The sequence below is a fragment of the Heloderma suspectum genome, chromosome 2, assembly GCF_057233095.1.
Source record: "Heloderma suspectum isolate Gila_16-S chromosome 2, 16-S_ref, whole genome shotgun sequence".
NCBI classification, from domain to species: Eukaryota; Metazoa; Chordata; class Lepidosauria; order Squamata; family Helodermatidae; genus Heloderma; species Heloderma suspectum.
In genome coordinates, this window is record NC_139459.1 from 165,301,643 (window position 1) to 165,317,947 (window position 16,305).

At 42.9% G+C, this 16,305-nt stretch overlaps 1 protein-coding gene across 1 annotated transcript in view; it reads right to left on the reverse strand.

Annotated features, from left to right (window-relative positions):
• SMARCA4 (SWI/SNF related BAF chromatin remodeling complex subunit ATPase 4) overlaps positions 1–16,305 on the reverse strand; it is a 91,648-nt gene that overhangs the window by 42,430 nt on the left and 32,913 nt on the right. Inside the window, exons 11-16 of the mRNA XM_084835713.1 lie at positions 16,097–16,264; positions 13,147–13,197; positions 5,598–5,728; positions 4,506–4,563; positions 1,995–2,113; positions 136–286 (exon numbers count right to left, since the gene is read on the reverse strand). Coding sequence (XP_084691839.1) covers positions 136–286; positions 1,995–2,113; positions 4,506–4,563; positions 5,598–5,728; positions 13,147–13,197; positions 16,097–16,264 — 678 coding nt within the window. The remainder of the gene's footprint in view (positions 1–135; positions 287–1,994; positions 2,114–4,505; positions 4,564–5,597; positions 5,729–13,146; positions 13,198–16,096; positions 16,265–16,305) is intronic.

Genomic DNA, 16,305 nt, shown 5'->3' on the forward strand with positions numbered 1-16,305 from the left:
GGCATATGGAGAGAAAATATTGTCCAAGCTTGTTTTCTGTTCTGCACTTTCCACAGAGTAGTGCAAAGCACAAGACTCAAACATTCACACCCCACACAATTGTCTGAGCCAAGGGCCTTGCGATCTGCTTCTCACCTGATACTGTTTGAGGACACCATTCACCATGAGTGAGGACTGTTTGTCCACTCTTTCAGTGACTGCATGAGCGACAGCATAGTAAGACTGCAACCCCCTGGCCAGGGCTTGAGACACTCCATACTCATCATCAACATCTTGCTTAGCATTCCTAGGGGAAAAAATTAAACAGGATGGAAAAAGAAAACAGAGACAGAGAGAGAGAGAGAGAGAGAGAGAGAGAGAGAGAGAGAGAGAGGCAGCAAGAGTAAAGTTAGATCATATACTTCACTGGCAAAGTCCTCATTATGTTAGTACATTTAAAAAAAATTAAATGCCTTTGTAGGACAGGACTACAAAGACAACTGTGCCACAAAACAAACCCAGCAAGACAATATAAAGATTGTCTTATCATTTAGGGTGAGGCTGTATGTGTTTTAAGGCCTCCCCCCCAACACCCCCACCCCAATTTCCAGAGTTTTGAAGTTTCATTAATTCAGCAAGAATTATCTCCTCACTTGCTCTATATTTGTTTTGTAGGATCAACATGAATGTAGGGGAGGGAGAGAGTATTTTAGTTCAGGACAGTGGTATGGGACAAGGACGAGAAACCTCCCTCAGCACTTCAGTACCAAGCCACCCCCATCCTCCAGCCACATCTGCTTTTAAATACTTGGTTCCTTCCTCCAGGATCATTCAAGGGATCTGGAATCTCCCCCCTCCTGGGTGATCGGCTGAGGTCTTTGATGATGTTGCCTGTCCTGGGGCAATCATGCCTGTACCATCTGAGCAGCATCTAAGGCCAAGGAGTGGACATTTCTCATCACTGTCCAACCAGAGCCTCCATCAGCCCCCCCTGCCACCAGGAAGAGCCATGAACTGTAGATTGGGCAGAGAGATGCCCCACTCCCAGATGCAAAAACATCTGGTGCTATCTGACGCTGGTTGCTAGGTAGCACACATGGGGGGGGGCACTATTCTCCCATATGTTCATCATGAAACCTTCAAAGAAAAGCAGTTGGAATAGCCTAAGCAGTAGCAACATGTAAGGCCTGGAGAAGTATTTTAAATCATCATTTCCTCATAGCTTTCATAAGTCACCACTGTCTTTAAAAGATTCTTTTTGTGTGTTATTACGTATTAATTTTCACTTATTGTCAGCTCCCTTGGAGGGCTGTTGTCAGGCAGAAAGGCAGAATATAAATAATTTACATACATAAAATAAATGTGATCAGGAACAGCTGTAGTCCCAAATCCACCATGTCCTCTGTATCAGCATCTCTATGAAGATGGGGAGTAATGCCTGTGACAACTCCTTCCCCAACACTTACCCCTACCCCTGGAGTAGCTTTGCAATTTTGCCTAGCTATCCCCTGTGCCACAGGGAGAGCACTCCTATCCCTTGACATTACTCTACCCTGCAGCGGGTGGGGAGTCTTTCCTATTGTTTCTTTGGAGAGTGGGCCACAGAAGAGGTTGGGCAAGAAGAGATAGCAGAAGAAGGGGGCAACCTCTGCTCCTGTCCCTTTAGCTAGCACCCTGTCTCTTTCTGCTCCTGGCACTGATATTTTCTTGTGTGTATTTATTTACTCATTTTGGCAGGCTCTCAAATACAGAGTCTTGCTAAGACCTGCCTCCTGTTGTGAAGCTAACATGTCATCTGGGGAGCAAGGGACGAGGCCCCTCCTCCTTCAGTTCCAAATCTAGACCCTGCTTTTCCAGGTCCAGAGGATGGGCCTATCTCAGTGCTAGCTGCTCTCCCCCATTTGAGGGGAGAACTCCATATACACTCACCCTGCATATCCACCTACCTTTAAAGGGAAAACTGAAAGACAGCAGCTAATAAAAACATGGACTCTGAAGGACAAAGGGAGCCTTACTCAATAATATGCCTTGCATCCACTTCTGAGACATCATCACTGTCTGGATCCGGAATCTTTTTCTTCTCCTCCACAGGCAAAGCAGACTGAGAAGGCTGTGGTTGTTCCTCTTCCTCCTCCTGCCCAAAATTAAGGCCTCGTCAGACACAATAGATAGAATATGATAAGTTAAAATGTCTTGGGACTACAAAGTCACTCCACTGACTCTGCTGAGGGACCAGCTCCATCAGGCTCCTCCCTCAACTGTCACCGAGCAGCAGCCTTTCCATCAAATTGTAGCAGAGAGAAATGGGACCTCAGGGCCCCTCCACTGACTCAGCCAGCTCCATCGAGCTACTCTCCTCCCTCAACTATTTCTATTCAAGCTGCTTGTTATAAGAACTTTGCAACTTTAAGAACTGGTGCCTGTGAATTTCTCTCTCTTCCCTTGCTATCCTTTTTTGCTTTTGTGTCATGTCTTTTAGATTGTAAACCTAAAGGCAGGGAGTATGCTGCTTGTTACTGATTTTCTGTAAGTCCTCTAGGGGCCTTTTCAGCTGAAAAGCAGGGCAAAGATGCTTTAAATAAATAAATGATAAACTAAATTAAGAGGAGAGACTATAGGAAGATTCCACTAGTGGAATATACTGTGACCAACAGGAGATGGTATCACAATACTGTGTACAGTTCTGATCACCACATCTAAAAAAAGATATTGCAGAGCTGGAGAAGTTGCAGAAAAGGGTAACTAAGATGACCAAGGGGCTGGAACATCTTCCCTATGAGGGAAGGTTACAACAGCTGGGATTGTTTAGCTTGGAAAAAAAGGAGGATAAGGGGAGACATGATAGAGGTGTACCAAATTATGCCTGGTGTGGAGAATGTGGATAGGGGGACATTTTTCTCCCTCTCTCATCATACTAGAACCCAATGGGGTCATCCCATGAGCTGATTGGTGGGAGATTTAGGACAGATAAAAGGAAGTGCTTCTTCACACAGCGCATAGTTAAACTATGGAATTCACTCCCATAAGATGTAGTGATGGCCACCAATGTGGATGGCTTTAAAAGGGGGTTGGACAAATTTCCAGAGGCAAAGGCCATCAATGGCTACTGGTCCTGATGGCTATGTGCTACCTCCAGTACCAGAGGCAATGAGCCTATGTACACCAGTTGCTGGGGAACATGGGTGGGAGGGTGCTGTTGCACTCATGCCCCGCTTGTGGGTTCCTGGTCAACAGCTGGTTGACTACTGTGTGAACAGAATGCTGGGCTAGATGGACCCTTGGTCTGATCCAGCATGGCTCTTCTTATGTTCTTAAGAAACTAAGCCTATGTATACCATAATTCTCAATGCAAAGTTTATGTGGATACCATTTGTGGGTGACTATAGTCACAGAAATATGAATGAGCTACATGCAGGCTAATTGAAACACAGTAGTATTTGAGGAAAGACTTGCAGAAACTCAAAAGAAGGACAAACCTGAGGTACACACTGGCTTGCTTTTATCTGCTTGAGCTGCTATGTCACAAAAGTTTAAAGATTAGAGACAGTGGATGGGAAACCAGAAGGATGGACTCCAGGAAAAGACAGGGAATGAATCTGAATGGCATGGACATGACAAAAGAGAGCTTAAGGGAGATGGTTTGAGGAAACGGAGGCACTGAAGAGGGAAATGGGAGAAGAGAGGCTGAACAGACAGACACTGGCTGAGATGCCATGATGTCACAGAATATTCTGCAGGATGTTACATGGTTCACAGGGTCAGGAAGTGCAGTGTGCTCTTGGTGAGAAGGGGTTCAGAGAGGTGAGTAGGGTTCCGAGCTGGTTTCAGTTCTAGGGAAGTAGGAATGTTGGTTAGCCTTAACTGTGGATAATGCCACTACTGACATAAAAATTAACTGAGGCTGTTTAGCAGGAATTCATGATTCAGAAGGGAGGGGAAAGGGGAGGGAGTGTATGATTCAACAGCAGGCTTTTGATCTTCTTGCTTCAAGCAATCAAGAAATTTACATTTGCACATGGCCTTAAAGTCAGCACAACTCAATAAAGACACTGAGCATATGCTATTAAGTCTGCTTTACACATATTCCCCATGTGATTGCTCACACACCTCTCTGGTGGGATGTAGTTTCCTCCAACATAGTTAGGTCAGACTGTATGGTTAATATACCACACCTACCAAGACTGAGCAGTCATGGCGTATAACCTGGCAATCTACCTTCACCACGCAGACAGAAACTTTACATGTTGGAGCTGCACAGAGGCAGCTCAGCTCTACTAGCCTGTTTTATGAGATACTTAAGCCAAAAGCAGCAACATGAAGCTGAAAATAAACCACCACATGAGTTCTGTTGTCTGTGCAAATAAGAAGGCTCTGCTTGAAAACAGAAATAAGAGTACAAGAGAAACATCAAGGTATTTTTCAGGCAAAGATTAAAAAATCCTTTAAGCATGGCATATTTATATCTCTAATTTTGCTAAAGAAATGGATCAAGAAAACTATTTGGGAGTCAAACCATTCCTTCTTACCTCCTCCTCCTCCTCTGATCCACTTTCTTCACTGTCAGATCTTGGTGCTACTTCATATCTATTTAAATAGATATTAAAATTCTTAATATTGGTAACAAGTATTATACAGGAAAATGTGACATATTCTTTATACTGAGTCGTACGTAGGAAGGCAGTCTGACTAGGGTTGTTCCTCCCTTCTGAAATCACAGGGGAAGTTGAGACAGAGGTGAGGGAAGAGGGTCTTAGCTCCTAGAAAAGGGACATTTCTAGAATGCACATTAGGCAAACACAAGAGGTGTAAGGTCTATTTTACATCAATTGCATTAAAGAAACCCTTAAACAGAGAAAATGGGACATTCCCAGAAAGTTCTTTTCCCCTTAGAGCCTGTCATCTACAAGAAATCCTCTCCAATTTGTCCAGAACAAGATGATAAATTACTCTCTTATAATAAAACACAATGGAAATTTATAGAAAATCCAATTTTCTCTTTTTCTCAAAGCAAGGGATTTCCAAAGCAGTACCATGTTGCAGAAGGGGGAAATGAAAACAAATAGAACACTTCCTCATGAACATGCTAAAGCATGTGATGAAATACCCTCCTCCCAAAGGAAGGCTTCATGGAAGTGAGCATAAGTACATACAAAGAAGGATCAGACCAACGGTTTATCTAGCCCAGCACCCTGTTCCCAACGGTGGCCAGCCAGATGCCATGGGGAAGCTTTCCTGCTGCACATCCTAGCAACTGGTGTTCCCATCTGGAAGTCCCATTTAGCTACCGAGACTAATAGCTGTTGTTAGACTTATCCCCCATGAATTTGTCTAATCCCTTTTAAAGCCATCTAACGTTGATAAACCTAGAGGCTAGCTGTTCTTGACAATCACTGAGTAGAGCATCAAATGCAGAAAGCTGTCAAGCTTGCAAAACACCGTGACACACACTGCCTGTGATTCTGGCTTTTTTGGCCTTTCTGGAACCACATCAGGGTTTCAAAATGGAGGGATAACAGACCACCACATTAATATGATATATAAAACACACAAAACAAAAGGAAGTTTTTACAGGTTTGTTTCTGGTGTAAAATACTGTGAGAGATGTGATGGCAGCTTACCCAGGATTCATTTCTAACCAGGTATCCAGTTGTCCTGCTTTTGGTGCATCTGCGCCAGTTAGAATTTTCCCACTCTCTACATGAATCACTTTCACAGGCAGGTCACTCATTTGACTGGTTTCATCTAAAGGCTGAAAAAGTACAACTGGATATTAACCACATTTTCACATTTCCATACACAAAGTATCATCCAATGCAGCTCCGCAATAATTTGATTTTATGGTACTATTGAAGAGGAAAAACGTGAGCCTGGAAGGACAAGAGGGAGCCAATAATGTCTCTGTCAAAATATCATTTACGAAAAATCAGACATCACTTACCTTTTCAAAAACTTTTGTTTGTTTCCTGAGAGCCAGCATGGCATAGTGGACAGTATTAGACTGGAGAGACCCACATTCAAATTCCTGCTCAGCCACAAATCTCACTAGGTAATCTTGGCCCAGTTGCTCTCAGCCAACACTACAGAAGTAGTTCCTAATGTTGGGATGCACGGGGCAGCACCCATCTAAACTCAACCCCCTCTTGTCAGTATTTTTTCTGACATTTCTTATCATATAAAACTGCCTCATGAGAGGCATGTGCACTATTGCACTTCTAACTTCCTGCTCTAGGATACGAGTGACTACCTTTTCCTGCTCTGGTCAGTACTGGGCATGTGCTTTGGGCACGCATGCATCAAGCATTCCTGACAGTCCTAGGGCCCTGGGAGGAGGCAGGGAAGTAGAGCATTGGGAGGGAGCACTCTGCCTTGCTGCAATATATGAGCATAAATTCCACCCCCCTGCCCACCCAAAGGACCCGCTGGAATGGGTAAAAATAGGGCACTGTGAAGGGTGCCCAGTAGCCAGTCCTGGCAGCCTGCTTCTTTCATGTCTCTCCATCATACAGATGGTTCCCATGCTGAGAGAGAGCAGCAGCGGTGGATTTTGGATGCTCTCAGAACTTTGTTGCTGTCATTCTTACTCCTGAGTAATCCAGTCCTTCTTACTTGTGAGTAGACAAGCATAAGCTGGATTTTCGTACTGTGGTGTGACTCAATGTTACTTTTCAGAAGGTATGGAGAGGGGGTAGTGGTGAGGATGTTCATGCAAAAAAAAAAAAAAAGATTTTGGTGCTGTTAGAACTTGCTGTTGGGTTCCAAAGGCTGCCTTTCTGTGTGGCTCTGAGGATATTATTTTTATCCCACCATCATACACTCAGCTTTGCAAGTATGCTCTCTGTGTCCTATTTGCAATGGACTGTGGTTGTTATGACTGTGTGGATTTTCTCCCCACCCTCGTTTTGCACTCATGATCTTAAAGTCACTTGATTCTCTGTGCAATGGGAGTTCTTGTTTGAACAGGAGAATATAGGTCGAACATAATGCTTTTCTGTTGCTGTGTGGATTTCCCACCTACCCACCCACACACACTATTTAGTATTCATGATCTTAAAGGTCATGTATCCAAGTTTCCCATTTCTGTGATATGGAAATTCAAAGGACGGCACCACCACTGGTGACGCCTTGGTTCCACCTCCGGAGGCAAAACCTCCACCCACCAGCACTAACAGGTGCCAACCACCACTGCTACCCTACTTCATAGGATTGTTGCAAGGATAACATGGCGAGGTGGGGGTGGGGACAAGAACTATGTATGTCATCCTACCTTCCATGTCAAATCCTAATTTGTTAAGATCAGAATGAAATACTGAAGTCCAAGCTATTAAGAGGACATATCAATTTGGTGAAACATTATTCTTAAATCTCTTAATGACATTAATATGTGTTACTTGTGAGTAGACATTTATAGGACTGCACCATTAAGTCCCATTATGTTCAATGGGATTTACTCCCAGCTAAATGGGTACAGGATTACAGCCTAAAGCTGCAATCCTATCCACATTGATTGGGGAGTAACCCTATTGAATTCAATGACTCACTTTGAAGTAGACATCCATAGGATTACTCTTGTTTATTCATAAGACAGATGGTACACCATTTCAATTGTGTAGGACAGCTTATACCAACAGCAAATTGGAAAGTAGTACATAAAAGTTTGGCAAACCATATGCAACGGATAAGGTTGTTACATTCCACACTAACACTGAAAAGGATTAATTCCCATATGAAAGGAATTTCTTGTACGGTTGTCACCTTTTGAATTGGGGGCCATTAACAGCAGTTTGATCTCCAGCAATGAGCAGGTGATCTGTGTTTAGATCAAAGCCACAAACACCTTTATTGAGAACCTTTTTTCTTTTCTTTTTTTAAGTCAAACAAGATGCTTAAGATCCTGCCTAGCTGGTAGGATTGCAACAATTAACTGAAGAATTTGCTTTCACAGACAATAAAAACTAACCCTGAGGCAGCATTAAAAAGAAAAGTTTTTAATAATGGTAGTGATAAAAAACTGTGGTTGACAAGTGCCATCTTAAACAAGTCACTCCCCCTTCTCTCTCTCACATGGGGGCAGGGTACCAAAAGGGAGGCTCCTCTGAGGTGATCACATTCCTGGTATGCTGCCAAGAGGAGACCACGGCACAAGATTAGAAATGCTGAAAACAAGCCCCCATAATACTCAGAAGGCTTTCAGCATTATAAAATTCCACTGAGGGTGCAAGCAAAGATATTGCAGAGAGAGGGAAAGCCAAATTCCTGGGAACATTTAAAGGGCTGCTCTTCGACACAGTCCAGGTTCAATTTCAGGAAAAGTACTGTATTTCAAGAGCTTTTTGTTGGGGTTGTGTTTCCACTGGATATTAAAAACATCAACAACACAGGTCGAACAGTTGCCTATATTTTTTAAGCATGAGCATTTGTGGCTTTGCCATACATACTTGACACACAGGCCTATTACACTGGCTGTCCCAGGACACAACTACTTCTTCTGAGGCAGACACAGGTGCTTAACCCCGCGTCTGCCTGGCAGTGCTGAAGAGGAGGGCTTCAGGAAATCACCACAGGGAAGGAATCATAGAACAGAACCACAGAGCTGGATAGGAACTTGTGGACCACCTAGTCCAATGCCTTGCTCCGTGCAGGAGGAAACCCAGAGCTTGAGCATGGCTTGTTCTGCCCCAATTGGGCATTACATTATTTGTTACATTGCCCCCTAGATTTTGCATTTATAATTGTTCTAGTTTACCCATCATCTGTTAGCAACTGAGCAGGCCTTGATGCTATGCATTGATTAGTTGTCCCTAAGAAGAATTGCTATCTAGTTTTCACCAGTTCTTCCTCAGCTGGGAAGAAACCTCCCTCAGGCCTGGTTTTCTGCTGCTGCTTTGGATTGTAGGCTGAAGGCCTGGTTTAGCATTGTCAAATATATGTGAAGCATATTTTCCATATTTCTACAAAGGAAGTGTCACCATCCTAATACATAGCTCCACAATGTAATTCTATGATAAAAATGGAGAAAGAAATGAGTGTGGGAGCACAGGCAGGAACCACTAAAGGCATTATTTAAATATCATTTTATGAAAAAATACACATTGCTTACTTTTGTAGAAGAAAATTTATTGTCTACTGAGAACCAGTGCAGTGTAATGGACAGTGTGAAGAACTGGGGAACCCCACACTGAAATCTCCACTCAGCCATGAAGCTCACTAGCTTAGGCAGACATTCATAGGATTGCACTCTTATGTTTCTTCATAGGGTATGTGGAGAGCCTTTCTGTTGTTTAGGATATTTGCTTATATCCCAGAGCAATTGTGCAGAGGTCCATCAGACCTTATGCAACTGCTGTGGCAATACCACATTCGTTTCCAAAAACTAGCAACTATTTCTGATCATCTTGGGATTGTTTTGTTAAATTGCAAGCTAAGATTCAAAGGGATGAATTTCCAGTTGCACAGAGCTCTTCTTAGCCATCTTTTGAGCTGTAGTTTTGCCTTCAACAGCACTTTGATCTCCAGCAACGAGCAGGTGATCATGTTTAGATCCACGCCACAAAGAAGCTTCACTGGCCGATTTCTGCAGATCCATCCTTTCTAATAGGCATAAAAGCAGGCCGGGGTGGTTTTTATCTGGTCATCTAGCAGCCCTAACATTTTTTCAGGCTAAACTTTCTGTGGACACTCCCAAGAAAGATACACTGAAATATTGGATCCTAAGGCTAGTGCCAGAGCCCCTGTAACCAGCAGCATCTCCTCAGCCAATCCCCTTTCCTCTCTGCCTTCCCCCAGTGAGACCATGCTTGCTCAACAATGCCGGTAAGTTATATGAGGTCATCGCAGTAGCTGCATGAATGTACTCATTCCTAACTGACAGAGCAGATGCTTAGATTTTGTGTGCTGCTTTATTCTTTTTTGAAAATATCTTTGCAGTAATCTAATAGTTTAGAGTTATTTAGAGCTGTTAGTTTAGTTAGTTGTTAGCTTTGCCAATATTTATATGCATTTTATTGTTTAGCCTATTGTAGTTTTAGTCCTTGTATAAAATGATAGGTGTAGGGCTACTTTATTACGGAGGCAAAGCCCCTTAGGAGGTATGAGACCAGATATACTGTACAGCATATTCAACTTCAAATTCTCCCCTGTGAACACTGAAACAGAATATTCTCCAAAATCCCAAGACCCAGTCTGTAAGATCTCTGGTCTTTCTGTCTGCATTCAAGACTCATTGCTGCCTTCTCCTTTTCCTCTGGCAGGCTTTCACCCGCAAAGATCGTGGGGAAGACAAAGCACCAAAAGATGCAAGAACTTATGGCTCGGCACAAACAGGAACTTGCAGAAAAAGATGCCACAATAGCAGATTTGGAGCAAACACAGAGGAGACTAGCCAGCGATGTACTAATCTGGCCAAGGACAAGTGAAAGTTGGAATAGAAACTGAAAGGTGCCCAAGAAGAACTGGCCTACATCGGGGAGGATCTCCAGATGACTTCAGCAAAGGCAGAAAGAGAACAGTTGGCTTGCTGCAAGCTGAAGAAGAAATTAAAGGAAGCTCAAAAACAAACTGCCCTAATAAAGGAGGAGCAAGACGACATCGATCTGCTCAAGAAGCAATTTGAAAAACAGTGGGCTTATGAGAAAAAAATGAAAACTCAGGCTGTGAAGACTTTGCTTGAAGTGCTTAATGGAAAGAACCCTTTCCAAGGAGGAGCTGACACTGATGTCAGGTTCTAAAGGGCAGTTATATATAACTCAGTTTAGTGGACATTTAGGAGTAGGGCTGTGTGGGTTTTTTTTTCCTGCAATACAGGTGACAGGTTTTGTTTTACCAATATTTATATACATTTTATTGTTTGTTCAGTCGTTAAGTCGTGTCCGACTCTTCGTGACCCCCTGGACCATAGCACGCCAGGCCTTCCTGTCCTCCGCTCTCTCCCGGAGTGTGTTTTATTGTTTAGCCCTTTTGTAATTTTAGTCTTTTGATACAATGATAGATGTAGGGCTACTCCTTTATTATGGAGGCAAAGCCCTTTACAAGGTATAAGACCAGATATTCTTACATTTTATAATATATCCAACTTCAAATTCTCCCCTGTGAACACTGAAATAGAGTATTCTCCAAATCCTATTCCAAATCCCCAAACTTACTCAACCAAGCCCAGTGACTCAGTGGTCTGTGTCTATGACTTCCAGTTTTGAATACACACCCAGATTTCTGCTGTTGCCCAACAGACTCAGCGAACTGTCTTCACCCATGCAACTGGATTCTGACCAGCAGGAGAGCCCAGCTGGTCCTGAGACCTAGTCTGTAGAATCTCTGGTCTTTCTGTCTGCATACAAGAATTCATTGCTACCTTCTTCTTTTCCTCTTGCAGGCTTTCACCCACAAAGATTGTGGGGAAGACGAAGAGGATCAAAAGAACTTATGGCTACGCACAAATAGGAATTTGCACAAAAGGATGCCACAACAGGAAATTTGGAAGAAATGAAGAGACTAATCAGTAATGTGGCTAATTTGGCCAATGAGAATGAAGAGCTGAAACAGAAGTTTAAAGAAGCCCAAGAAGAACTGCCCCCATATTGAGGAACTTCAGATGACTTCAGCAAAAGCTGAAAGAGAACAGCTAGCTTGCTCCAAGCTGAAGAAAAAACTGACAGAAGCCCCCAAATTGTCCTTATGAAGGACGAGCAAGATGATATCAATCTGCTCAAGATTCAATATCAGAAACAATTGGCTTATGAGAAAAAAAAATGAGAATGCAGGCCATGAAGACCCTGCCTGCTAAATGGAAAGAATCCTTTCCAGGGAGGAACTGACACTGATGTCAGAAGGAAAGTAGGAGAACAGGGGTGCTAGGCAGTTTTGACAATAAAGGACAGTTATATATAAATAAATTTAACATACATTTACAAGTAGGTGTGCATGCGTGCATGCATGTATTTTTCTGCAATATAGATGACTAATAATTCCTCTGTGTGTCTTTCTTTTTTAAAATGTAATTCCTTTGGATGACTGATCAAATTAGGAATGGCTGGTAATTGTACATGGATACTCTTAAATTCTGTTCCACAAAATCTGACTTGGAAAGATCCACACTACATTTCAGAGACAAAATGAAAAGAGTGGGGAAACATGAAGAATCCATCCCTTGTCCAGATTTTACAGAGAAACGCCACTAGCAACTTTGCCAGAAGGAAGAGGTGGGGGTTGGGATCAGTGTGAAGGTCTATCACACTGACATTGCATGTGTAAGTTTGCATATTGTACTATAATGCTGCAAGAGGGTGTTTCTTAAAACATCTGCTTTATTTTTTCTTCATATTATTTATATACCACTAACTGGAATTGCTACTATACACTTGTATTACGCCATCCTAATGAACTTTTTATCATTCACACCCGTATATCTAAAGCTGCAGTTCTACATTCAGCAACTACGTTTAATGAGAAATCTCAAGAACATATACATTTCAGTTACTACTTAATGGGAAGCCCTTTTTCACATCTTGAATGCCTTAGGCCTTGGACAATAATACGTTTTAGCAGATGTATTTTAAACCTTTTGACTCCTGTTCTCTTAGAATAAATCTGGAATTATCTTTCTATTCCTAAAGCTAGGAATTTGAGGAGAGGAAAAAAGGTCTTGGAGAAACTTACGCAGATTTTGAAATTTTAAATTTTGTATAATCTCCCTGTTTCATCCAATAGATCACACTACTCATTTTGTTGTTAGGAAAAGTGGCACATTTTTGATGAGGTACCTATGACTCCCATAAGCCCTAGCTAGCATAGCCAATGGTGAAGCAGGATGCAAGTTGTAGGCGAAAACATCTGGAGAGCCACAAGCTGCTCACTCCTGCTTTAGGGCTTTCTAGGTTCATGGCCACTGATCAGAACTGTGTCCACAAAGCCATAAGAAGTCAACAAGACCTTGCAGAGAATGCTGAAGGTGCTTCCCACAATAACTCCCAACAACAGGTCCACTAGCTACATCTCCAAAAGAACATTCAAAACCAGCTGCACATACAGCAGTACTCCAGTAAGGCATACATTACAGTTGCTAGTCCAAATATGAAACAACCTACGTTTCTCTTATTATTAAAAAAAAACACCCAGACATTCACATTAAAATACAATCTGTACAATTTGGACCTGCAAATTATTTTTAGTTCTTACTTCACCATCTGGTCCAATTGCTGGTGTCTGCCCTTCTGCAGTCTCAGCCTTCTGGAAAGGAAACAAAGGAAGATCATTAATAGCATCTGTCATTGAAAAGCATTTTAAAACACACTATGCTGATGAAATGCATTCAGTACTTTTGCACTGTTAAGAGCTTGACAAAAAAAAAGTCAAGTATGGTGAACTTTGTGCAAAAGTTCATTCTAACAGTGGAAAGAAAGTGTCCCAGGACAGGTTTCTGCCTCCGATTGCCTACAAAGGGAGGACTATTTGAATGTATTCCTTCCAGCTGGAAGTGCTCCCATCCAGTTTCAGAGCTTGCTTCCAGTGGGGGATGGGGAGAAAGAACAATTCTAGCAAATGCAAGCAGTGTAGGAGAAAAAGTAACACTAATGCCTGACCACTGCTAAAATCCAATAAAGAAAAATGTTTGACAGGATCCCCTGTCTATATCCATCTGCCTTCATTCTATTACTCCAGACTGCAGGAACACCTGTTCTCTCCATGTAGAACTACCGCATGGTAGCAGCACATTAGCCAGACTGACGGCAGAACGAAAATATTCGATCACAAAACATAGAGGATTCCCAATCACTCATTTGCTGTCAGCATGCAAGGCAGGAGGCAGAGTATTTTCAGGTGGAAAGCACCAGGCAGGGTGATAGTAGTGCTTAACCCTTTCCCCTGCACTCCCCCCAGTTGCTTTCCCTTCCACTTGTCCAGAAATATAACCTCAGATGGGGGAAAGTTGCTGGGGAGTGGTTTGCAGAGGAATAGTGGTGGGCACTGGAAGGGTTAAACATCCTCCCTGCTTGCTTCTCCCTTATTATCTGCTTTTAAATTACGTTTTGAATAGCTTTTATTGTTTTGTATTGTATTTCATTTGTATTTGTTTTGTGAGCCACCCAGAGAACTTATTTTACGGTGCAGTTACATAAATTTAGCTAATAAATAATAAATCATGTCAACAGCAAAGATGTGGTTGGAAGGAACAAGACACAAAGTCTGCCCCACCCACAGCCCACTTTCTTCCCACTGAAGTGAAACGAAGATTCACAGTCGAGTCAACGTTTGTCTCCTATTCCATAGAGAAGAGGTTGTGTGTGGACCGAGGTGAATGCCTGGACAAAGAAGAGTACTCCTCTCAAAAGTAATTAGAATAATAGTCATAGACAGATGTTTGAGCATGTTGGACAAAAGTCCCTCAAGCCCCACTTGGCAGAAATGTCAAGTCCTCCTTGCCATTTGCCTCCGAGGCTTTCAGCCCTTTGCACTTGCATGAGTTATGCAAACTTTCCAGTCCGATTCATAAGATCCTACTCTGGGAATTCTTGAAAAAGTAATCTTATTCTTCTTTTCAAAAGGGTCCAACACCAGGCCACAAGGCACAGCTATGCATCATCTGGATGCTCAATGGATCCCTACTTGAGTGAGGCAGACTCAGCCACAATCATTTAATGGAGAGCTCAACCAGATTAGAGAACCAGGCCCTTCTCCATCACAAGTATCATCAGAGCCTTCTTTAGCTGCACTTTACCAAGTATTCCTTCAACTCTAGAAAGTGTGTGTGTGGAGAGGAGCAGCAGGGAGCGGGGGAGATACATGGAATAGGACCTGCAGTCACTGGATGGAGAATTATTTGAAGCCCTGAGCCCCAATGCTCTGCAGTCTGGCTAACACACCATTTTCAAGTATATCTGGGGATGCAAACAAGTCCAACTGTAGAAAATTGAGTCTACACACTGTCTCAGGAAATACCTGTACGTGTTAAGATGCTACCCCCCCGCAATCTAGGTCCTGATGAACAGATTACATTCAGAGAAGTCTTAATCATTCTGCTATCATACTTTAAATGCCTTCAATAATGCCAGCAGGACAAAGCCCCATGTAGCGTCAGTTCATGCAAGCTGAGAGCTACTTGGCTGGCATTCCAAGCTTCCATCCAAACCTTGGAGGGGGGATGGGCTTGTATAGATTGACCTAACTACTACAAGGGCACATTTAGTTGACAGTCGCCTCAAAACAGAGAACTGAATGCACCCAGTAGTTCATGTGTGCCCTTGTGGTAGTTATGTCAATCTACACAAGCTGGTCTCCTCAACAGGCTAGGCTGGACGCTTAGAATGACCGCCAAATTGCTTTCCGCTTGCATCAACCAATGCTGAACAGGGCTTTCTCCTAGGAATTCTTGCCCTGCACAACTTCTTCCATTGTATGGTCTTTCCTCAGAATAACATCTGTGCTCAGCTGACTCCTCTAGAGTTCATGGGTGAGAATGATCTACCAGCTTAGCAACGCTGGAGGTTCTTGAGGATGTGACCACATTGCAATACAATCGAAATAGCAGCAGAAGCCACCGGAGCCCCTGCAGCAGCTGGCTGTGAAGTCACAGCTCTCCTGTCATTGCTCTTTCTACACTTAACAACCCCTCAGGAGATGCAGCCAGTCTTGCACTACGTTTTGGATCCTAGCCTGGAATAAAAAAACAGTGTGATTCCAACCCTGCCCTTTTAATGCCAGATTTAAGGAATGCCAAGGAATGAAAGCACCACTTGAGTTCTCTCTAAACTGTGAATATCACTTCCCGACTGTATTACTCAGACCCACATCATTCAGTTTTAAAGCTGTGTGTCTGGGAGGTGCTGCTAACAAGAGGTTATGTAAAGCCCTCTCACTTTTTGCATTCTAGCACTTACGCTTGCTGTTATTAACATTTTAGCAGCTATGAGCCTGTACTTAGGCTTGGCTAAAAGTGAAACACTCGTAGCCATTATTCTAACAAAACGTTGGGTTTACAGAGTTGGGCCCTGCCCTGAGGCACACAACTGGGGGGCAACAGCAATATGCAGCAGGCTTGAAATGAGAAGCATCTGACCCAACTGTTTCTGCAGAGCATGCATTTCATCTGTGTTACCAATCATAACAAGCTACATTAACTCCGAGTTACCTTCTTTTTCTTCTTCTTCTTCTTCTCTTTTGCAACTTGTGCAGCCTTATGCTGTCTCACCAGCTCTGTGAGGTTGGCCACATATTCATCTGTCTGCTGAAGCAGGTAGGCTAAGCGTTTATCTTTCTTTTGATCAATAAGCTTACGGTACCCTTCTTCATCTTCAGCCTTGAAACACATACACACACAAAATATTTAATTTCTAAAAA